This window comes from Salvelinus namaycush, chromosome 12, assembly GCF_016432855.1.
Source record: "Salvelinus namaycush isolate Seneca chromosome 12, SaNama_1.0, whole genome shotgun sequence".
In the NCBI taxonomy this organism is placed as follows: domain Eukaryota; kingdom Metazoa; phylum Chordata; class Actinopteri; order Salmoniformes; family Salmonidae; genus Salvelinus; species Salvelinus namaycush.
The window spans coordinates 53,314,615-53,339,269 of NC_052318.1; the positions used below are offsets into that span (position 1 = coordinate 53,314,615).

At 42.3% G+C, this 24,655-nt stretch overlaps 1 protein-coding gene across 1 annotated transcript; it reads right to left on the reverse strand.

Annotated features, from left to right (window-relative positions):
- Positions 1-226: 226 nt before the first annotated feature.
- Positions 227-24,185, reverse strand: ncbp3 (nuclear cap binding subunit 3). The gene is made up of 13 exons (XM_039006046.1): positions 23,734-24,185; positions 23,058-23,123; positions 22,805-22,910; positions 18,656-18,781; positions 18,446-18,580; positions 18,114-18,244; positions 17,920-18,028; positions 6,984-7,083; positions 5,577-5,677; positions 3,769-4,078; positions 3,397-3,608; positions 1,496-1,678; positions 227-1,391 (listed from the first exon to the last, which is right to left on the reverse strand). Exons 1-13 carry the CDS (start codon positions 23,914-23,916, stop codon positions 1,099-1,101), a joined length of 2,055 nt encoding a protein of 684 aa, XP_038861974.1. The 5' UTR covers positions 23,917-24,185; the 3' UTR covers positions 227-1,098.
- Between the last annotated feature and the right edge of the window lie 470 nt (positions 24,186-24,655).

Consider the following 24,655-nt stretch of genomic DNA (forward strand, 5'->3'; position numbering starts at 1 on the left):
TTACCTCTTCGTTATCGTTCAGGGGACACTCTGCTGTAACTGACAAGCTGCCTTTCCAGAGCACTCACTGATGCTGTAACTAGTAAATTGGTTGTCTCTTCAGGTGATTCATTCTGTTGTTATGTAAACGATGGGCTGAGCCTTGGATACAGCCAGTATTGCGCCAAACGCGCATCACTCGTTCGCTTACAGCCAGTTGTGATAGTAATGGTAACAAGACAAGCAGTAACAAGACAAATCTCTTTATTTCTGCTGACACCTTAAATCAATTTGTTTTCCATCTGGGAATGTAGGTGTACATATCAAATGGCACCCATTTCCCTACATAGTGCACTACTTTTAAAGCCCTGGTCAAAAGTAGTGTACTACATATGGAATATGGTTCCATTTGGCACGCACCCTCTTCCGCCTTGAATAACATAATATTATCAACATTGGCCATTGGCACATAATACCAACAGTCAGAAAGTACAAAACCTTTCAGTAGAGAATCGATTCATCTGGTGTAGTCTTCTCTATGGCCCCAGCCTTTGGAAGGAAAAAAAATGCCACAAACCATATGTTGTTGTTCAGTCACTCACACAGATACCACATACGATACAGTGTCTGGTTCCACATACAGAGAAACAGAGGGAGCAAGCTCAGTATCTGCCTCTTACTCTGTCACAGTTCTTCTGTAGTCAACTTCACAGGAGGTTATAGAGACATTTATATTGCTCATTAATGATTGGACATGTAGGTAGGCTATCAGAGGGTGAAATGTCATGGGAACAGGTTTGATCAGAACAACAGTCCCATGGGCTGCAGAGATAATGTAATACAAAAACAAAATGGCCTCTGTTCTGAAACAGAACGTCTCAGTCTTTCAAAAAATTCTGTCCAGTTTATTTTCTCATTTCTCTTTATAGAGTCTTTTCTTTTATGTTTGTACGATGGATCAGGCCACAGCGACAGGGGCCCAAGGATCAAGAGTCCTCCAGACACTGAGAAAGAGAGGTAACTCAAGAGGAAGGCGAGGGTGGATGATCACCTTTCTGCTCTAGATGAAGGCATGACCAAATCCACACATCTCCCACTCTTTCTTTCTCCCCCTCGGGCTCAGGAGTCTGAGTCAGATCCGTTACTGCTCTCCCGGCTGATCTCAATCTGTAGTGAGGGCAGGTTGTCAAGCCGACTCTTCTTCATCTTGTGGGTCTGCTGTTCCTTCTGTTTGATCAAGGCCCCCCACACCTTCTGCAGTGCAGAGTCGTCCTCCTCCTCATTTTCCTCTTCTCCTTCCTGCCCCCCCAACCTGGAGCTGGCTGATCCCGACCCCGCACGGCGACTAGAAGGCTTCCGCTCGGGAACACCACCCTTATGGGAGGAGGGGCCGAGCCTGCTCCACAGACGACCTGGGGGAGGGAGCAAGGGTTACATTTTAAAGCACTTTCAGTGTCTTTTCAACTAATGTACTGCATTATTGACTAATAGCAGTAGATGTGTTTTTCTTCCTTACTTGATTTCCTGTCTTTGGACGAATCAGAGTAGAGGCCGCGGGAGTCGAGTTTGGCCATGCCCAGTCGGCTGTGCACGTCTGTGATTGGCTCTCGGGGAGGGGGTGAGTCTCGGGAGGCGACAGGGGAGGAGGAGTGTCGTCTCTCAGGAGAGTAGGGTCTCTTCCCTAACCTCTGCCTCACATCTACACACAACACAAGGTTAAATACACTATACACACAAACCAGAAAAAAAACATTATACCACATCATTGATATTAACCTGGTCCCCAGGATATTGCGCACATAAGTCTGGGACATCAATGATTCAAAGTTGGCCTAAGTGGGAGTGACCATAGATATCTTTAGACGGGTGGGTTGTTTAGCAACCGTAGAGCAAAACAGGTGGGTTGGCTTAGAATCAAAGGATTGTTGGCAACATGGAAACTATATTTCTTCTCCAAATTGTTATTGAAAACAAATACATTGTTACTAGGGATGTGCATCTTTCCCTTTCAAGACGATTCGATGCGTATCTATCTAGACACATGGACTCCGATACGATACGTTTTAGCTTGATTTGAGGAATGAATCGATGCGATTCGGTGCACTAACATTTGTTGCATAAACACATTAAATTCCAAATTAAAATCTGTTGCTGATGGAGCTCAAGAGCTGGGTCTCTCTGAGCTGGATCAGGCTGAGCCAACTTTTGTGTGTGTGTAATTCAAGTACAGTATATGTCTATGTTGTATGTAGGCACCTGAGCTACGCCATAAGGGAAACTGGACATCTACCACCCCACTATCAGGACAATGTTTGCGTTCTGTCCCCCCCCCCCCTTTTGATCTGAAATCACCCACTAACTAATTTGTAATTTTGCAGATTAAAAGTGTTAATAGCTAGTAATGTATCAATTTTTATCTTTAAAAAAAATTGTTATGACATAGTAAATTAATATTGAGCACAACTTTGGATTTCATCCATCTTATAAATCACATGACAGACAGTGAGCTTCTGCTTCTGCTGTCCTCGTTATGAAATGATCAACTTTACCCTGTATATCTAAACATGACAATATATACTGATTGTTCCAGGCAAAAATACCAAAACTATTGATGAACCTGAACAATCAGATGTAATGTAAGCTTCGATTAGCATGTAGCCTACCTATAGCCAGATGAGTTTAGGCTACTTTTAAATCGGGCAAAACACAATTCTCAGCGCATTTTATTAAAAAAGAATCTAGCAAATTACATTGGTTGTCATTCAACTAATAAAGCATAATCTTGCGCAAGCCATTTTACAAAATGCTTAAAGTGATACACAGATGCGCCAGATCAGGACTAGGCCTACCTCTCAGTAAGGTTTGTTCGGCATTCAAAATGACTTGTAGATTAATGTTAACTGTCAACATAATTACATACAGTTCGACACTGAAGGAGAGGACAAAGTTGCCACAAAAGATGAGTTATTTTCGTAAGGTAGAAAGAAAGTAATTTGAGAAAATGTTTAGTGAACCGGCAATTAGCAAGGTTTGAATGGATTTTCTGACCGATGCATGCTACATTTGGATCGGTTTGGGGTCCCGCAGACCAGTACACTCATATCTTAAACATTTGAATCGGGGATTGATATGTACCGGTGAATCGTTAGATCCCTAATCCTTATAGTTGATGGTGAGCTAGCTAGTGAAATTTTGCCATATTAGCATAGATGTGACAAGAGTCAAAACACCTCGAAACAAGACATGAGTTGTGGGAGATGATTGGTTGGTAGATTAAGCCAATGCATGGAGAGTTCTTCCCGATCTTTCTGTATTGGCTAACAAAGGCCAAGTTTGATGTGTTGGTCCAATAGAGTTTGAAATGTCTTGGAACTAGATTACATTGATATTGACTGTGTAGAGTAGTGGATAACTGACCTGTCTTTCCACTACTGGCCACAGGGGTGCGCTGTCTATTCTGGGTTTGGCTCTGTCTTTTTTCCTCCAATAGCTGCCTCACATCCATCACTTTCTCCACTGCACTGGTTTTGGTCCCGCCCACCGATCCTCCACTTCCACTTCCTCCTCCACCAATCCTGTTCCGGACGCCACTACCCCCCAAGCCGCTGTCACTGCGAACAGAAGAGTGTCTGAAGAACAGACAGGGAGAACATCAACTATTAATTTACTATGTTACCTACGTTAAAAGGTCCGCATTCTGCACACATAAGCATACATGGTCATGTAAGCACACATGGTCATGTCACCCACCTCCACACAAACTTTTGTCCACCACACACACCCACTGACCGTATAGTCTTGAGGTTGGTCTCGACCTCGTCTGCGTACATGGTCATCTTCATGCTCTTCTTGGGAGAGGGGGTTGAGATCATCTTGAGCTCCAGGTCATAGTCCATTTCGTCTGAGTCTGACGAGACAGAGGGGGAAGAGGAGGGCCTGCCCAAACGACTCCGCAGGGCCACCCCTGGACCTCCCCCCCTCTCCCTCTTCTCCTTCTCCTTCTCCTTGTACTCCACCACCCTGTCGTCTGAGTCCATGTCCTCCTCATCTTCCTCCTCCTCTTCCTCAATTGGTTCTTCTGGTAGGTTGACTAGGTCAGCTGGAGAGGGATGAGACAGAAAGGAGGGCGAGAGAGGAGAGGCGGAAAGGAGGGCGAGAGAGGAGAGGCGGAAAGGAGGGCGAGAGAGGAGAGACGGAAAGGAGGGCGAGAGAGGAGAGACGGAAAGGAGGGCGAGAGAGGAGAAACGGAAAGGAGGGCGAGAGAGGAGAGACGGAGGGATGAGACGGAAAGGAGGGGGAGAGAGGAGAGACGGAAAGGAGGGCGAGAGAGGAGAGGCGGAAAGGAGGGCGAGAGAGGAGAGGCGGAAAGGAGGGCGAGAGAGGAGAGGCGGAAAGGAGGGCGAGAGAGGAGAGGCGGAAAGGAGGGCGAGAGAGGAGAGGCGGAAAGGAGGGCGAGAGAGGAGAGGCGGAAAGGAGGGCGAGAGAGGAGAGACGGAAAGGAGGGCGAGAGAAGAGAAACGGAAAGGAGGGCGAGAGAGGAGAGACGGAGGGATGAGACGGAAAGGAGGGGGAGAGAGGAGAGACGGAGGGATGAGACGGAAAGGAGGGGGAGAGAGGAGAGACGGAAAGGAAGGGAGAGGAGAGAGACGGAGGGATGAGACGGAAAGGAAGGGAGGAGAGACGGAGGGATGAGACGGAAAGGAAGGAGGGATGAGACGGAAAGGAAGGAGAGAGAGACGGAGGGATGAGAAGGAAAGGAAGAAAGAGAGGGATGAGACAGAAAGGAGGGAAGAGAGGAGAGATGAGACGGAAAGGATGGGGAGAGAGAAGAGTGAGAGAGATGAGAGGAAGAGGAGAGGATGGAGGGATGAGACAGAGGGGGAGGAGAAAGGAGAGCAAGAGGAAGTCACAGATTACCACATGAGATAAATATATAAATGTTAGAGCATAACAATTAGGCCTGGTCTGTAAACGTTTGTGTGAGTCTTCCCACCTAAATGTCTGTAGGGTAGTATGAGTGTGTGTTCGTACCGGAGTGTCGGTGTGTGTAGGGCAGGGTGTGTGTTCTTACCAGTGATGGTGTGTGTAAGGCAGGGTGTGTGTTCTTACCAGGAATGGTGTGTGTTCTTACCAGGAATGGTGTGTGTTCTTACCAGGGATGGTGTGTGTTCTTACCAGGGATGGTGTGTGTTCTTACCAGGGATGGTGTGTGTGTAGGGCAGGGCGTGCGTGCGTTCTTACCAGGGATGGTGTGTGTAGGGCAGGGCTTGTGTTCTTACCAGGGATGGTGTGTGTAGGGCAAGGTGTGCGTTCTTACCAGGGATGGTGTGTGTAGGGCAAGGTGTGCGTTCTTACCAGGGATGGTGTGTGTAGGGCAAGGTGTGCGTTCTTACCAGGGATGGTGTGTGTAGGGCAAGGTGTGCGTTCTTACCAGGGATGGTGTGTGTAGGGCAGGGTGTGCGTTCTTACCAGGGATGGTGTGTGTTCTTACCAGGGATGGTGTGTGTTCTTACCAGGGATGGTGTGTGTTCTTACCAGGGATGGTGTGTGTAGGGCAGGGTGTGTTTTCTTATCAGGGATGGTGTGTGTGTTCTTACCAGAGTGTCTATGTGTGTAGGGTGATGTGTCCCCCATGCTGTCCCCTATCAGGGGTTTCTTGCTCTTGCTCACGATTCTGCGCGTGTGATACCGTCTCTTCCTGCAGAAGGTGACAGAGAGATATTAGCAACAACATACCCACCTATATACTTCACCCCGTACAGTCTATACTTCACCTAATACCCACCCTATACCTTCAACGTCTAACCTAACCATATCCCCTTAACCTTCAAGAACAGAAATCTTACCCTATTTGATCTGGCCTATTGCTGGTTTTCTGTTCTACCTGATCATTTATTTAACACACCTGGTGTCCCAGGTCTAAATCAGTCCTGATTAGAGGGGAAGAATTAAAAGCAAACAGTGGCTTCCCGGTCCAGATTTGAATTTGAGGGTTCTCGACTAACCAGCATGTCTTTTTTCCTGATAGCAGGAAGGGTGTCAAAAGCAAAAAAAAAAAAAAAAGAAAATCAGGGAAAACAGATGAGAGAAGTAGAGGAAATGAGAGAGAGATAAAAGTTATAGATAGAAGGTGGGGGGGGGCAGAATGACATGTTCAAGCAGAGGACGATAAACATAGATGTTGGTACTACTATACACAAACGTTTTTTTTTGGAATACGGGAAGGTGCAAACAAAGAAAAAGTGAAAGGAAAGAAAGAGAAAATGTTAGGAAAGTGAAAGAAACAAAAGCAGTACAATGTACAACAGTGTAGCAGCATATCAGTTACAGTCAGCCATGGTGGTGCTGAGGATCTGGCTGGTGATGCTGAGGATCTACCATGATGGTTTAGAACAAAGAAAAACAAGAAACTAATTAAAAGGAACTCAGTCCAGCTTTCAAGATACTCCTGAAGGTTGTAATAGTGGAACGCACAAATTGGGAAGTGCATCAGTTATCCTCGTCATGTCAGTTATTGCATACCTTAGAGATCTATTTATAACTTGTCAGAAATGTCCAGATCAACTAGCCCATGTCAGATGTTTTTCAGCCCATAGATTTTGTTGTAATGGTTGTCGCTCAAATATCACATGATTACACATTTGAAGTGGCAAAACGTATCAAATTGCAAGACAATTAGCTTTTACAAAAGCAACATTTTCTCTGCACCCCATGACAAAATGTGTAGAATTGCAGGAAATAACCTTTAAACCTGCAACATTTTCTCTCCCCCAAAAAGAGGGGTGTGAACAGTTTGTTTCATGAACAGTGCTTGTGCCCATAGAAATAGACAGGGCACAAGATATTCGTACATGCTGGAAGGGGGGCCTGAGTGAAATAGTTTGGGAACCCCTGGTTTAGCACACTGTCCTCTGAATCACCATGGAGACTCACCACAGGGTGCCTATCCAGCATGTATGAATAAAGTCAGTGTTGGCCAAGGAAGCATCCGTGTGTGTGGTTACCAAGAGTTGCTGAGGATGCCCCTCATGCCTCCGTAGTTCGGGTTGCCGTACTTCATGTAATATCTGCTCTTCCTCGCAGCACCCAGCTCCTTCTTATCACCTGAAAACACAGAAAGAAAACCGTCACAATCATAATACAGTGCCTTCAGAAAGTATTCATACCCCTTGAGCTATTCCAATTTTTTTTTGTGTTACAGCCGGATTTCAAAATCGATTAAAATATATATTTTTCCCCCTACACACAATCAGGCTGGGAAATGACAACCCACGGGTAGATTTTGGCATTGGCGTTTAAGAATGACTATTTCACCAGCCACATTGGCAGGTGGTGTCCCACAGAGCATTTGGGAACAGTAAAAAAATATATATCTATCCAAAGCCCAAATGTAGAAGTTGGTCAGTTTTATTGCTTCTTTAAATCAGAACAACAGTTTTCAGCTGTGCTAACATAATTGCAAAAGGCTTTTCTAATGATCAATTAGCCTTTTAAAAAGATAAACTTGGATTAGCTAACAACGTGCCATTGGAAGACAGGAGTGATGATTGCTGATAATGGGCCTCTGTACGACTATGTAGATATTCCATACATTTTTCAAAAAATCTGCCGTTTCCAGCTACAATAGTCATTTACAACATTAACAATGTATACACTGTATTTCTGATCAATTTGATGATATTTTAATGGACAAAAAAAGTGCTTTTCTTTCAAAAACATGGACATTTCTAAGTGACCGCAAACTTTTGAACGGTAGTGTGTATACAGTTGAAGTCAGAAGTTTACATACACTTAGGTTGGAGTCATTAAAAATCGTTTTTCACCACTCCACAAATTTCTTGTTAACAAACTATAGTTTTGGCAAGTCGGTTAGGACATCTACTTTGTGCATCAAACAAGTCATTTTTTGAACAATTGTTTACAGACAGATTATTTCACTTACAATTCACTGTATCACAATTCCAGTTTGTCAGAAGTTTACATACACTAAGTTGACTGTGCCTTGAAACAGCTTGGAAAATTCCAGAAAATGATGTCATGGCTTTAGAAGCTTCTGATAGGCTAATTGACATCATTTGAGTCAATTGGAGATGTACCTGTGGATATATTTCAAGGCCTACCTTCAAACTCAGTGCCTCTTTGCTTGACATCATGGAAAAATCAAAAGATATCAGCCAAGACCTCAAAAAAATAATTGTAGACCAAGGAAGAAGCCACTGCTCCAAAACCGCCATAAAAAAAGCCAGACTACGGTTTGCAACTGCACATGGGGACAAAGATTGTACTTTTTGGAGAAATGGCCTCTGGTCTGATGAAATAAAAATAGAACTGTTTGGCCATAATAACCATCGTTATGTTTGGAGGGAAAAGGGGGAGGCTTGCAAGCCGAAGAACACCATCCCATCCGTGAAGCACGGGGATGGCAGCATCATGTTGTGGGGGTGCTTTGCTGCAGGAGGGACTGTGGCACTTCACAAAATAGATGGCATCATGAGGTAGGAAAATTATGTGGATATATTGAAGAAACATCTCAAGATATCAGCCAGGAAGTTAACTTCTTCGGGCTAGGGGGCAGTATTCGGAAGTTTGGATGAATGAGGTGCCCAAAGTAAACTGCCTGTTACTCAGGCCGAGAAGCTAGGATATGCATATATATTGGTAGTATTGGATAGAAAACACTCTAGTTTCTAAAACTGTTAACCTTTTCTCAATAGGGGGTGCTGTTTTCACTTTGTAAAAATTTAGTTCCCAAATTAAACTGCCTCGTACTCAATTCTTGCTCGTACAATATGCATATTATTATTATTACTATTGGATAGAAAACACTCTCTAGTTTCTAAAACCGTTTGAATTATATCTGTGAGTGAAACAGAACTCAAGTTGGAGCAAACTTCATGTGAGGAAGTGAGAAATCTGAAATCAGGCAGGCTGTTCTGGGGTCAGTTTATTAATTTGCATGTCTTCTATTGGTCGAGATGCACTGCATACGCCTTCCCCTAGATGTCAGCAAATAGTGAGAATTGGAATGGAGTTGCTAGGCAGATCTGAGGCCATATAAATGGGCTTGGAACGTGGGGTGCACTCTTTTCAACATTCGCCATGACGCAAGACAGACCTCAGGATGGCGTTCTGGAAAGCTCCCGTTATAGGCCTTAGATATATCCGGCTCTGATTTTATTCGATATAGGTGTTAAAGACATCATAATGTTGTTATTTTAAACCGAGTTATATCAGTTTATATCAGTATATTGCGATTTTCGGATATTTCTTTGTGCTGCGTTATAGTGAGTTGGGCACGTCTGGGCCACATGGCTAATGTTTACTGCTAATTCCAAAGTTGAAGGCGACAATCTACAACCGAGCAACGATTCTTTTGGACAAAGGACAACTTGCCCAAGATTCTGATGGGAGCTCATCAAAAAGTAAGAAGTATTTATGATGTTAATTCGTTGTTCTGTTGAAAAATGTAAAACTCCTATTCCGCCATTAATTTCGGTGCGGTCTCGCTTTAACGCACGCTGTATGTCGTAGTAACGTTCATTTAAAAAATCTAACACAGTGGTTGCATTAAGAACTAATGTATCTTTCATTTGCTGTCCAACCTGTATTTTTTAGTCAAGTTTATGATTAGTTACTGATTAGATTAGGTGCCTCTCCCAAGATTTCTCCCGACATTTTGTTGGCAGCTTGGCTACTATTCTCATTGTATAACCACGATTTGTGCCGCTAAATATGCACATTTTGTGTATTGTATATTGTATATGTATTGTGTAATATGATGTTATAGGACTGTCATCTGAAGAAGTTTGAGAAGGTTAGTGAAAAAATTAATATCTTTTGCTGGTTTATTCGTTATCGCTATTGTTGGCTTGAATCAATGCTGTTGTGTGGTTGGCTATTGTAGTAAGCTAATATAATGCTATATTGTGTTTTCGCTGTAAAACACTTAAAAAATCTGAAATATTGGCTGGATTCACAAGATCTTTGTCTTTCATTTGCTGTACGCTGTGTATTTTTCATAAATGTTTTATGATGAGTATTTAGGTAATTCACGTTGGTCTCTGTAGTTATTCTAGTTGCTTTGGTGAGAGTTGTGATGGTGGCTGCAATGTAAAACTATGATTTATACCTGAAATATGCACATTTTTCTAACAAAACATATGCTATACAATAAATATGTTATCAGACTGTCATCTGATGAAGTTGTTTCTTGGTTAGTGACTATTTATATCTTTATTTGGTCGAAATTGTGATAGCTACCTATGCAGGGAAAAAATGGTGGGAAAAAAAAGTTGTGTCTTTTGCTATCGTGGTTAGCTAATAGAAATACATATTGTGTCTTCCCTGTAAAACATTTTAAAAATCAGAAATGATGGCTGGATTCACAAGATGTGTATCTTTCATCTGGTGTCTTGGACTTGTGATTTAATGATATTTAGATGCTAGTATTTAATTGTGACGCTATGCTAGGCTATGCTAGTCAGCTTTTTTACTGATGGGGGTGCTCCCGGATCCGGGATTGTGATGAAGTAGAAGTTAAAGTAATGTCTGTGAGTATATCAGAACTGATATGGCAGGCGAAAAACGTATTTTTTCCCAGCTCACCCTTGATTACTATGGCTGTCAATGGGAATATAAAAGGAATACCTCCCAGATTGCAGTTCTTAGGGCTTCCACTAGATGTCAACAGTCTTTAGAAAGAGTTTCAGGCTTGTTTTTTGAAAAATGAGCTTGAATTTGTAGTTTTAGTAAGTGGCTCCCATTTTGGCTGTAGTGTTTGTTGCGCATTCCGGTGAGTGCGCGTACTTCGTTATTTGTCTCCGGTAATGGTCTCCGGTATTCTCCGTCTTAAATGTGATCGTTTATTTACATATTAGGGTACCTGAGGATTGATTAGGAACGTTGTTTGATATGTTTGGTCGAAGTTTATTGGTAATGCTTATGAGATTCATTTGTATGCATTTTGAACGAGGGAAACCGGTTGATTACTGAGTCTAGCACGCCAATGAAACATACTTTTTTGGGATATAAATAAGGACTTTATCGAACAAAAGGACCATTTGTTATGTAGCTGGGACCCTTGTGATTGCAACCAGATGAAGATCTTCAAAGGTAAGTGACTTATTTTATCTCCATTTCTGACTTTCGTGATGCCTCTGCTTGGTTGGAAAAATGTATGTAATGCTTTTATGTGCGGGACGCTGTCCTCAGATAATCGCATGGTGTGCGTAAAGCCTTTTTGAAATCTGACGCGGCTGGATTAACAAGAAGTTAGGCTTTTAAATGATGCATGACACTTGTATTTTCATGAATGTTTAATATAACAATTTCTGTAATTTGAATTTCGCGCTCTGCAATTTCACCGGATGTTGTCGAGGTGAGACGCTAGCGTCCCAATGATCCGTAAGAAGTTAAAGCTTGGTCGCAAATGGGTCTTCCAAATGGACAATGACCCCAAGCATACTTCCAAAGTTGTGGAAAAATGGCTTACGGACAACAAAGTCAAGGTATTGGAGTGGCCATCACAAAGCCCTGACCTTAATCCCATAGAAAATTTGTGGGCAGAACTGAAAAAGCATGTGCGAGCAAGGAGGCCTACAAATCTGACTCAGTTACACCAGCTCTGTCAGAAGGAATGGGCCAAAATTCACCCAACTTATTGTGGGAAGCTTGTGGAAGGCTACCTGAGACATTTTACCCAAGTTAAACAATTTAAAGGCAATACTACCAAATACTAATTGAGTGTATGTAAACTTCTGACCCACTGGGAATGTGATGAAAGAAATAAAATCTGAAATAAATAATTCTCTCCACTATTATTCTGACATTTCACAGTCTTAAAATAAAGTGGTGATCCTAACTGACCTAAAACAGGACATTTTTACTAGGATTAAATGTCAGGAATTGTGAAAAACTGAGTTTAAATGTACTTGGCTAAAGTGTATGTAAACTTTCGTGAAGTGTAATCTACTCAAATGAAATATTTTAGTAAAGTAATTGTGAATAAATGATTAGCAGTAATGGGCAGTCCCTACCATCATGGGACTTATAATTGTTGTATTATGTGTTACAGCATTCTACCCACGTAATGTATTAAAAAAAATCTAAATTGAAAAGTGATCTTTTTTTTTTATCTAATAGAAACCGAACCGACCTCAAAAAGCACTAATTGCTCAGCACTACTGTACAGTAACATCCTTTTACATGACAGAGCTCTGGCTCCGCGTTTCACATCTCTGTATGGGGTTTGACTGACAGACATTCTGAACTTGAGCAATGCACGCTACAAGAAGTTGCCCCCATCCCACCTGGTAATTGGGCAACTTTTGAACATTTTCTGTTGTCCAAGTGAGGGAAATGCTGTAGATTATGAGGATTCTATTTATTTTGAAAGATAAGATGTTGATTATAATAAATACTGCTCTCATGTCATAAAAGCACACCAAAACACTGGTGAGCCCAAATGTGCACTTCTACAAGTGTCCTTGCTCTAGTTCCTCAACGGCACAGCTAGGAAAGCAAAAAAAAGTACCTTATCGTTGATATTGCTTCGGAACTGTGCACACTTTGAAGGTGTGGGGCCACTTGGAGACACACGTTAGTCCTCTCACTCAAACCCTTTTCTTATGTTACTGAAGTTATCCAGAGTATTTTCAGTTGGCTAGAAAAAAATCTTATTTCGAGCAATCGATTGGTTGAATTTTTTTTAAATGTCTATTTTTCTATATACACATCCTATGCGTTTTAATCAAATCAACTATATGCACTGAGTGTGTCTGAAGCTTTAAACGATTAAATAATTAAGACAAATGACTAGAGGGAGTCTGACCACAATTGATTTTATTGTGCCGCTTGGCTCAGACACGCTGAGCTGTGTTAAAAAAAGACATTGAGTGACAGAGAGTGACAACAGGTGCTAGTCAGTCACTCAATGCCTTTCTTTTTTAACACAGAGACAACAGGTGCTTGTCACACTCTCCCCGATGCAGCAACCACGACACATCAACAGTGTGTATAGTGCTGTCCGTGTTGCTGAAGCTGCCACATTCATTTCTGAATGAAATTGTGTTAACGAAATCCCTAATTTGTTTAGGAAAAACATTCCCTCTTCCCTCAACCCTTGCTCTCTTAACGTGACACATGTATGCATGTGACTAATAGGGCCTGACCTTTAGCATATCATAATCACATCAATAAATTGGTTATAAACTCGGAACACTGACACGTGACAGCAAAATGGATGCAGAGGACATGACAAACTCGAAAAGGACGAATGTTTACTGGTTGCTCAGGAGGTAAAGGGGAAGTCAGATGTGTGGAATAAGTTTGACTAGTTGTGGAAAATACTGGAGATCAAGAATAATGAGTAAGCGCTGTGTGCATATTGTGTGTGCCAAACAGGTGCTGTTAGATTACAATTTCATTTTTTTAACCGTTCAGAAGAATGCAAACACTAAATAAATCATAAGTGTACCAGAGAGACTGTTGTAACGTTTTTTTGTAAAGCCTTCATTACAGCAAAGACTAAAAACAGTCGCATTCATTCGTGAATGCAATTTCCGGCGTATTTATTGTTTACGCTAATTATTCAATGGTCACTTTGTTATTTCAAAGTTTATTATGCTTGATTGCATTTCACATCATGAATGACTGGGATTTATACATTAGCCTAAATAAATACTGAAATATAGGCCTAATTATTATTTACATAAGTATTCAGACCCTTCGCTTATGAGAGTCAAAATTGAGCTCAGGTGCATCCTGTTTCCATTGATCATCCTTGAGATGTTTCTACAACTGTGGTAAATTCAATTGATTGGACATGATTTGGAAAGGCACACACCTGTCTATATAAGATCTCAGAGTTGACAGTGCATGTCAGAGCAAAAACCAAGCCATGAGGTCGAAGGAATTGTCTACAGAGCTCTGAGACAGGATTGTGTCGAGGCAAAGATCTGGGGACGGGTACCAAAACATTTCTGCAGCATTGAAGGTCCCCAAGAACACAGTGGCCTCCATCATTCTTAAATGGAAGAAGTTTGGAAACACCAAGACTCTCCCTAGAGCTGGCCGCACGGCCAAACTGAGCAATCAGGGGAGAAGGGCCTTGGTCAGAGAAGGGCCTTGGTCAGGAAGGTGACCAAGAACCCGATGGTCACTCTGACAGAGCTCCAGAGTTCCTCTGTGGAGATGGGAGAACCTTCCAGAAAGAAAACCATCTCTGCAGCACTCCACCAATCAGGACTTTATGGTACAGTGGCCAGACGGAATCCACTCCTCAGTAAAAATCACATGACAGCCCGCTTGGCGTTTGCCAAAAGGCACCTAAAGACTCTCAGACCATGAGAAACAAGATACTCTGATCTGATGAAATCAAGAATGAACTTTTTGGCCTGAATGCCAAGCATCACATCTGGAGGAAACCTGGCACCATCCCTACGGTGAAGCATTGTGGGGGCAGCAAGCATCATGCTGAGGGGATGTTTTTCAGTGGCAGGAACTGGGAGACTAGTCAGGATCGAGGGAAAGATGAACGGAGCAAGGTATAGAGAGATCATTGATAAAAACCTGCTCCAGAACAGACCTCAGAACAGGGTGAAGGTTCACCTTCCAACAGGACAACGACACTAAGCACACAGCCAAGACAACGCAGGAGTGGCTCCAGGACAAGTCTCTGAATGACCTTGAATGGCCCAGCCAGAGCCCGGACTTGAACAGCGCTTAAGAGGATCTGCAGAGAAGAATGGGAGAAACTCCCCAAATACAGGTGTGCCAAGCTTTTAGTGTCATACCCAAGAAGACACGAGGCTGAAATTGCTGCCCAAGGTGCATCAACAAAGTACTCAGTAAAGGGTCTGAAGACTTATGTAATTGTAATAATTCCGTTTTTCATTTTTAATACATTTGCAAAAATGTCTAAAAAACTGTTTTTTTGTTTTGTCATTGTGTGGTGTTGTGTGTAGATTGATGAAGGGGGGAGGGGAACAATTTAATCAATTTTAGAATAAGGCTGTAACGTAACAAAATGTGGAAAAAGGGTCTGAATACTTTCTGAATGCACTGTCTTGGTAATCTGTATCTCACAATGTCTTGTATGCCTCACAAAGTATCCTAAAGTTTGCCTCTTCCTCTCTGGTTTTATTGAAATTACAAATGTCCCAGGACTTTATAGCCTATTGTCTAGTTCGACTGTAAAACGGAAAATAATATGTTTTGTGTTAACCTCTAACACCTCCCAAACCCGGATCCGGGAGCACCCCCATCAGTAGAAAAGCTACTAGCATAGCCTAGCATAGCGTCACAAGTAAATACTAGCATCATACTAGCATCATATCATTAAATCACAAGTCCAAGACACCAGATGAAAGATACACATCTTGTGAATCCAGCCATCATTTCTGATTTTTAAAATGTTTTACAGGGAAGACACAATATGTAAATCTATTAGCTAACCACGTTAGCAAAAGACACCACTTTTTTTACTCCACCAGCTTTTTACTCCATCAGTAGCTATCACAAATTCGACCAAATAAAGATATAAATAGCCACTAACCAAGAAACAAATTCATCAGATGACAGTCTGATAACATATTTATTGTATAGCATATGTTTTGTTAGAAAAATGTGCATATTTCAGGTATAAATCATAGTTTACCATTGCAGCCACCATCACAACTCGACTAGAATAACTACAGAGAGCAACGTGTATTACCTAATTACTCATCATAAAACATTTCTTAAAAATACACAGCGTACAGCAATTGAAAGACACAGATCTTGTGAATCCAGACAATACTTCAGATTTTCTAAGTGTTTTACAGCGAAAACACAATATAGCGTTATATTAGCATACCACAATAGCAAACATCACAACCGCATTGATTCAAGCCAAACATAGCGATTACGTATAAACCACCAAAAGATATACATTTTTTCACTAACCTTCTCAGAATTCTTCAGATGACAGTCCTATAACATCATATTACACAATGCATATAGAGTTTGTTCAAAAATGTGCATATTTAGCGGCACAAATCGTGGTTATACAATGAGAAAAGTAGCAAAGCTGCCCAGAAAATGGCAGGAGAAATCTTTGAAGAGGCACCTATTCTAATCAGTAACTATTCCAAAACTTGACTAAAAAATACAGGTTGGACAGCAATTGAAAGACAAATTAGTTCTTAATGCAATCGCAGGGTTACATTTTAAAAATTAACGTTACTTCAAGCATACAGCGTGCGCTAAAGCGAGACCGCACCATAATTCATGGCGGAATTATTATCTGACATTTGTCAACATAAGTACGAATTAACAGCATAAAGACTGCTTACTATTAGCTGAGCTTCCATCAGAATCTTGGGCAAGGTGTCCTTTCTCCAGAACAATCGTCTTTGGGTTGAAAGATGTCCTCTTGTCCGGTCGAAATAGCCGCTAATGTTAGCCGCCAACTGGAGGTGTCCAACTCGTGAAAGCGCATGGCAAAGAAATCCCAGAAAATCGCAATAAACTGCTATAAACTGCTAAGTCGGTTTAAATTAACTACCTTATGTCTTTAACACCTATAACGAATAAAAACATGACCGGAGATATAGAACTACTAAAACGAAAGCGTTTGCAGGACGCCATTGTGATGTCTTCATGCGTCAAGCGCACCGTTGAAAAGGACGGTACTTCCGTTCCACGGTCTATATATAGGGCCCAGATTGCGCAATCCACTCCATTCAAATTCTCCCCGCTTACTGACATCTAGAGGAAGACGTATGCAGTGCATGTAGCCCGATGGCTTACATGGGGACTTATAAACTGGCCTCAGAACAGGGACCTCGATTTCTGAAATCTCACTCCCTGACAGGAAATGTGCTGCAGAATGAGTTCTGTTTCACTCAGAGAAATAATTCAAACGGTTTTAGAAACTAGAGAGTGTTTTCTAATAATATGCATATTGTACGAGCAAGAATTGAGTACGAGGCAGTTTAATTTGGGAACTCATTTTAACAAAGTCGAAATGGCGCCCCCATAGGCTCAAGAAGTTAACTGCACTGACTAATTTTGTGGGGGGAAAACTTTTTGGCACCAGCGAAGAGCATTGGCCATACCCCCAGTGAGTGCGCACTTCGCATATTATCATTGCTGGGTCAGTGCCACGTTATAAGTTTGTTTTTGAACAATCATTTCCACCTCCAGTTTTGATGGACGTCATATTCTATTTGTGTCTTGTAGGCCTATTATATGAAAAACTTTGTTTTTATTGATCTGTTTGTCAGTGTCAGCAGAGTAGGCTACCCTGTCATTTGTGGTATAAAAGAATATGCATCTTATGTCTCCAGTCATAGTGTAGTAGAATTGCATGAAATGTGTTTTCCCGTGCAAAGAAACGTATCCGATACAGCCTATAGCCCAGGCCTCTACGCACTCAGCCATGCATTGAAATGTATTTTTTTGCAAACAGTGATTGAGTTATATTAGCATAAATTTTGACTATCCAATCTACTCATCACAAATAGTAGGCTAACTTACATAAGTCTGCAAATGGGGTGATGCTGTACATGGAATGCTTTATTATAAAGTCGAATTTTTATGGTTAAAATTTGCTCCCCCAAATATAACTCACGCGCTAGTGAATTTGCTGTTCGTTACTTGTCTTGTTGGCTGACGAAACGTAAACGTGGACAGTTATTCTAACATATTCAAAGTGCGTGGTAAGGACATACATCATTGCATCCTAGACTTGCATGTTCTGTAAAGATTAATTACCATAATCTAAATGTGATTTCTGTCATTCTGAGCACCGTGGGAGGACGAACTAATCAGGTTACGCAGCCAATGCATATAGGTTCGGTGAATTTCTCAAATGTCCGGTAAATTTAAATGCTGCCGGTCAAATATCCGGTGCCACATTTTCATTAGGGAGACCCTGGTGTGTGTGTGTTTGTCTCTCACCGTGAGTGGCCAACCTCAGGAAGAGTTTGTTGCCCTTGAAGGGTTTGATGGCCGGTCGTAGGTCGTTCCGGAGCAGAGACTCACTCTCTGCCTGAGACAGCAGGTCCACCTCAAATGCACACGCACAAACACACAGGTAACTAATATGCAACATTTCCCCACACACACACCCACAGTCTTGAACACAGTTTTACCTGGGTGGTCTCAGGTTCTGTTTTCTTCTCCGTCTCTCCCTCGCAGGCTTTCCCCTCATTCTCCTTCACCATCTCCTTCTCCTCCTCATCCGCCTCTCCATCATCGTCATCCGAGCCTCGTTCTCTGCGAGCTGAGAGAACAGCAAGCAACACTCAGTGACAAAGCACATTAAGTACATGCCTCATATGACTGACAAAACACACTGACCACAAACACGTCGCAGTCCTGACCAACACAGAATTACCCACTACACTAATCATAAAACATACAAAGACAGTGAACATTGGAACATGGACACACACTGGACAGTGCATGGACACACAGCACTCACCCGTGCTCTCCTGGGTGGGATCACCAGGTTCTTTGGTGCTGTCTGTCTCCGTGGTAACCACCTCTGGGTCAGGCATGCGGCTGATGTTGATCAGAGCCCGGGTGGAAGTGACATCATCCAGCCACACCACATTACCTAGGAAACAATATTTAACGGCATGTTAAAAACAGCCCACGTGTTGTCAGTCGCTTCTGTGTGTGTGTTACTCACAGGAGGTGTCGTCAATCCACTCGATGTGTGCTGGAGGGTACTCCTTAAAGTAGCCAAACACATCCTGGGTGCTCATATCATCAACACCCGCCACGTGCAACGCCTCCAGGCGCAAGTTAGGGATGGCTGAGAAAGGGAAGGAGAGTGTATTCAGTGTGTGTGCGCGCAATATCGCGATATTCGTTAGTATCGTGGCAAGGAAACAAAACACGAAGCGGAATTCACTTCTTTAAGAAAACAGCACTAATGTTGGAAACAAAACATGTAATCCAGTCACATGTAAACCTCCCTTTTTCAGGACCCTGCCTTTCCCATGCTTGTTCAATGAACCATAAACAATTAATGAACATGCACCTGTGGAACGGTCGTTAAGACACTAACAGCTTACAGACGGTAGGCAATTAAGGTCACAGTTATGAAAACTTAAGACACTAAAAGAGGCCTTTCTACTGACTCAAAAACACCAAAATAAAGATGCCCAGGGTCCCTGCTCATCTGCATGAACATGCATGAGGACTGCAGATGTGGCCAGGGCAATAAAATTGCAATGTCCGTACTGTGAGACGCCTAAGACAGCTCTACAGGGAGACAGGACGGACAGCTGATCGTCCTCGCAGTGGCAGACCACGTGTAACAACACCTGCACAGGATCGGTACATCCGAACATCACACCTGCGGGACAGGTACAGGATGGCAACAACAATTGCCCGAGTTCCACTAGGAACGCACAAACCCTCCATCAGTGCTCAGACTGTCCGCAATAGGCTGAGAGAGGCTGGACTGAGGGCTTGTAGGCCTGCCTTACAGGTCAGGTCCTCACCAGACATCACCGGCAACAACATCGCCTATGGGTACAAACCCACCGTCGCTGGACCAGACAGGACTGGCAAAAAGTGCTCTTCACTGACGAGTCGCGGTTTTGTCTCACCAGGGGTGATGGTCAGATTCGCGTTTATCGTCAAAGGAATGAGCGTTACACCGAGGCCTGTACTCTGGAGCGGGAGGGTCCGTCATGGTCTGGGGCGGTATGTCACAGCATTTTTAGACTGAGCTTGTTGTAATTTTCCAGACAATCTCAACGCTGTGCGTTACAGGGAAGACGTCCTCCTCCCTCATGTGGTACCCTTCCTGCAGGCTCATCCTGACATGACCCTCCAGCATGACAATGCCACCAGCCATACTGCTCGTTCTGTGTGTGATTTCAGTGTTCTGCCATGGCCAGCGAAGAGCCCGGATCTCAAACCCATTGAGCACGTCTGAGACCTGTTGGATCGGAGGGTGAGGGCTAGGGCCATTCCCCCCAGAAACGGCCGGGAACTTGCAGGTGCCTTGGTGGAAGAGTGGGGTAACATCTCACAGCAAGAACTGGCAAATCTGGTGCAGTCCATTAGAAGATGCACTGCAGTACTTAATGCAGCTGGTGGCCACACCAGATACTGACTGTTACTTTTGATTTTGACCCCCCCTTTGTTCAGGGACACATTATTCCATTTCTGTTAGTCAGTTTATCTCTCAGTTGTTGAATCTTGTTATGTTAATACAAATATTTGCACAAGTTTGCTGAAAATAAACACAGTTGACAGTGAGAGGACGTTTCATTTTTTTGCTGAGTTTATTTATTTTCCAAGCTATAATACACAATATTTTACATACAGTTGGTTTTTAAAGGACAAAAGTGTAGTCTGCTTTGTGTTTTCATTTTTGCCATGGAACAAATATAGCGATACTAGTCACAGCCCTAGTGTTTAAGTGATAAAAAGCCAGGTAAGTGTGTACCTTTCATCTTTATCCAGCACTTTGTGTGTGTGTGTGTGTGTGTATATATACAGTACCGTCAGAAAGTATTCATACTCCTTGACTTTAGACATTTTGTTGTGTTACAGCCTGAATTCATAATGGATTAAAAACCTACACACAATACCCCATGACAAAGTAAAAACCTTTATTGAAAATTAAATACAGAAATATCTCACTTACATAAGCATTCACACCTATTTGCTCTGACAGTCCAAATTGAGCTCAGGAGCATCCAATTTCCTTTGAATCCACCTGTGGCCAATTCAATTGTTTGGACATGATATAGAAAATAAACACCTGTCTATATAAGGTCCCACCGTTGACAGTGCATGTCAGAGCAGAAACGATGGCTGTGTTCAAATACCCATACTAATATACTGTACACTACATAATTAATGAGTATATACTACATTCTATTAGTTCATTTTAGTATACTGTAAACAAATGGTACCGGAAGTTGATGCTGTTGCTATGCAACCTCTTGCTAGCTTGTTAGCATAACAAATGACTAGCTAAACATTTTACGATTGTTGGTGTGTTCGTAAATTCAATCTGCAGTGCCAGAGTGAGCTCTGGGCACTCTGTAAATCCAGAGCGTTGTCAGATTGTAAACTCAGAGCGTTCAGAGCGCACACTAGGGTTGATGCGAGTGTTCAACGGCAGTCAAGCGCCCAAGCTAACTGGCTAACGTTGGCTAGCTACTTCCAGACACAATTGAGAGAACACCTCACTGACCATTATACTCGCCATAGCATAGCTGGTTAGGCTGTTTTCATGTTATCCAGAGCGTTGGTGACCAACTGTGCTGCTGGCAACAATTTATTTAGGGTTTTTTTGCCGACATTTACTGACACCAGCCATATTCAACGAGAACACTCTGAAACCGGAATAGATAGCCAGAATGAACAATGTCCATTGAAACGCACAACGACTATACCACTTAGCTAGGAATTATGTGAATAATCAAGTCAATAAACGTTGGTTAGTTAGTTAATATACTGCCTGCCAAGTTCGATGTATTAGTATCCAACTAACGTTAAGCAACTAGCTAATAAACCGGTACATACTGCTGTAATGCTATGCGGTTCGTAAGGATAGTGTAGCTAACAAATTGTCAGCCAACATAACGTGTAATTTAACATATTTAAAGTCATTACATTGCTCAACATTTTCTTAACATTTGTCATTAGTTCAATTAATTTGTATTCGCTCTCATCGGACTTCGCCTGCATATTTTCCGCTATTTTCTTCAAATCTGAAAACGTGAAGCCACACCCATTTCCTGAAGTATTGCATTATGGGCCCTAAAAGTAGGTAAATAGTGTCCTCTGCATGTATACTTCGCATTTTGGCAAATTTAGTATGACATCTGGGAACTTTTGGCATACTAACTATATCCATACTATGACCAATAAGCATACTATATACTCAATTCACGTCACAAATGGTACGGTTAGTGCGGTCAGTATGAGTATTCGAACACAGTTAACTCCATGAAGTACAAAGGAAATGTCCGTAGATCTTCGATAGAATTGTGATGAGGTATATATCTGGGGAAGGGTATAAAACAATTTCTAGAGTGTTGAAAGTTTCCAAGAGCACAGTTGTCTCTATCATTGGGAAATATAAAAATGATGGAACTACCCAGACTCTGCCTAGAGCTGGCCGTCCAACCAAACTGAGCAACCGGGCAAGAAGGACCTTGTCAGTGAGGTTGCCAAGAAGCCAATGACCACTGACAGAATTAGGCTGATATTGTTGTCCTTTTGGCAGGGTCTCCCGTCTCGATAGCACTTCACCAATCTGGGTTTTATGGGAGAGTGGCCAGACGGAAGCCACTCCTGAGAAAAAAGGCACGACAGCACACCTGGAGTTTGCAAAAAGGCATGCGAAAGACAGATCATAAGGCAAATAATTCTGTGGTCTGATGAGACAAAAAAATGTATCCATTGAATATCTGGAAAGACTTGAAGATTGCTGTTCACTACCGCTCCCCATCTAACTTAAGAGCTTGAGAAAATCTGCAAGGAAGAACGGGAGAAAATCCCCATATCTAGATGTGCAAATGTGAGACAAACATACCCAAGAAATCAGAGCTGTAACAGCCACCAAAAGTGCTTCTACTTAGTATTGTCTCAGGGGTGTGAATTCTTATGTAAATGTTATTTCTGTATTTCATTTTCAAAAAAATTCCAAAAACATGTTTTCACTTTGTCATTATGGGTTATTGTGTGTAGATAGATGAGAAAAAAAGATATTTAATCTATTTTGAATTCAGGCTGTAAAACAAAATGTGGAATACGTCAAGGGGTATGAATACTTTCTGAAGGCACTGTACGTGTGTGTATCTACCTTTCTTCATGGTGTCTCTGTCCAACACCACGTTCTTCTGGGCCAGGTTGGCCTCTGCACGGAAGTGAAACCTTTCCGCTCTCTTCTCCTTCCTCTCAATCGCCTCCTAGAAACACACACACACAGTTATGACAAGACGAGTTATGGCAGTTAAAGTTTAACTGTTGGTTTACCCTCTCACTTTTAAGTGATGGAACTAGTATTAGTGTGAATGTTTGCCAGATAACTTTCAGGTGTGGTTACAATACTGTACCTTTGATGTGACATCGATTCCAGTGATGAATGTGCCAGCTTTGTTCTCATACCGCCGACTTGTGTCCTGGTTAAATGTCAACAAATATGTATACATTAGAGATGCACTTTCTTACTGTGGGGTAGCCTAGATAACAATGTATTGATCTGACAGCTTATGTTTGTTCTGAACGATGAATGACTGTCGACAAAACAAGAAAGTGTGCATTGAGTCTATCATACAACCCCCCCCCCCAAAAAAAGCTGGCAAATTGAAAGTGGCAAGATCTCGCACCAAACCTCTGTCCTTGGGGATGTTAAAATGAGTTAGCTAACTAGTGTAACTCACTAGTACGTTGTATTATTAACTATGTAGCGAGGGGGTTTCTGTCATGAAACTTAACGTCAAGTGAATTAGCTAGCCACCGGTAGTTAAGCAGAGTTAAGTGCTAAGATAGCCGTTTGTCATAAAATATGTAAAGTTAGCTTGCTTACGCTAGAATCAACAATATACTGTAACAACACAAACAGGTATGATGTTAATATCAACTAGCTACACTGGGTAACACTAGCTAGTCATGAGCTACCGAGCTATCTTGTTAGCATAAGGCACGCTGAGCTCCTCAAATACCAAGGCAATATTCACAGGCCCCCGAAGGTACGCGAGCCCGCGATCTGGTGAGGCCTACTTCCCTCACCGGCAACAATTCCTTCAAAGACCGGTTAACGGGGATGTTTTCCACCTCGAGTTCACCCTCCTCCACCTCCATCGGTTCAGATTCACGGGCACCTCGGTCCGAGTCTGAATCCGAGTCCGATTCTGAGTGGTCTGGCCCACTGTCTGGCTTTACCGACACCCGTAGACTGCGCACTGCCGCCATGGTCCTAGCACTCGGTCCGCAAACGCTTTCGAAGCAGGAAGACGTGAGTGTGCAGGGAAAGGCTATACCGACACGCCTGGTGCCTAATTTTAGTGAATGTGCAGTGAGAGTCGAGTTAAAGACAGTACAGTAAAAAAATCCATTAAAAAAAGTACAGTTGCATATCTGGGAGTTTTTGTCACAAAGGACAGTGAGCCGTGTGAAATCAAATCATGAAAACAATTTATTGAAAGCCAAAGCTATTCTTAAGAGTTGGCTTCAAATAGATGTATATACACGGAACAAAAATATAAACGCAACATAAAGTGACCGAGGTAAAAACAGTTTCAAGTTGGAGATTCGACGGATATTTGCGCTTTCAAACCACTTGAGCCACAGACTCCAAATAAGTGTAATGATGTTGGAAAAATTGCGCACAACATTGCACAGGTCTTATTTTCACGATTTGGACATTAATTCGTTTTCCAAAGCTAATAAACATGTGGAAATATGAGCAGCACTTTGTATTCTTAGTTGATTAGTTGTATTCTTAGTATTCTAGGGAGCGTAAACAAAGTCCAAACTTTTTTTACATTCAAATTTCAATCGCTCCTTGGTCATGTGACCTACTGACCTCAAACAAGGTTCAGAATGTCTACTGACTACCCTTCTATTATTGCACACCCTTTGGTTTGTTCATTTTCATCTCACACGTTTTTACATTAATTTTTCAAACTTTTTAATTTTAATAGCCCCTTGG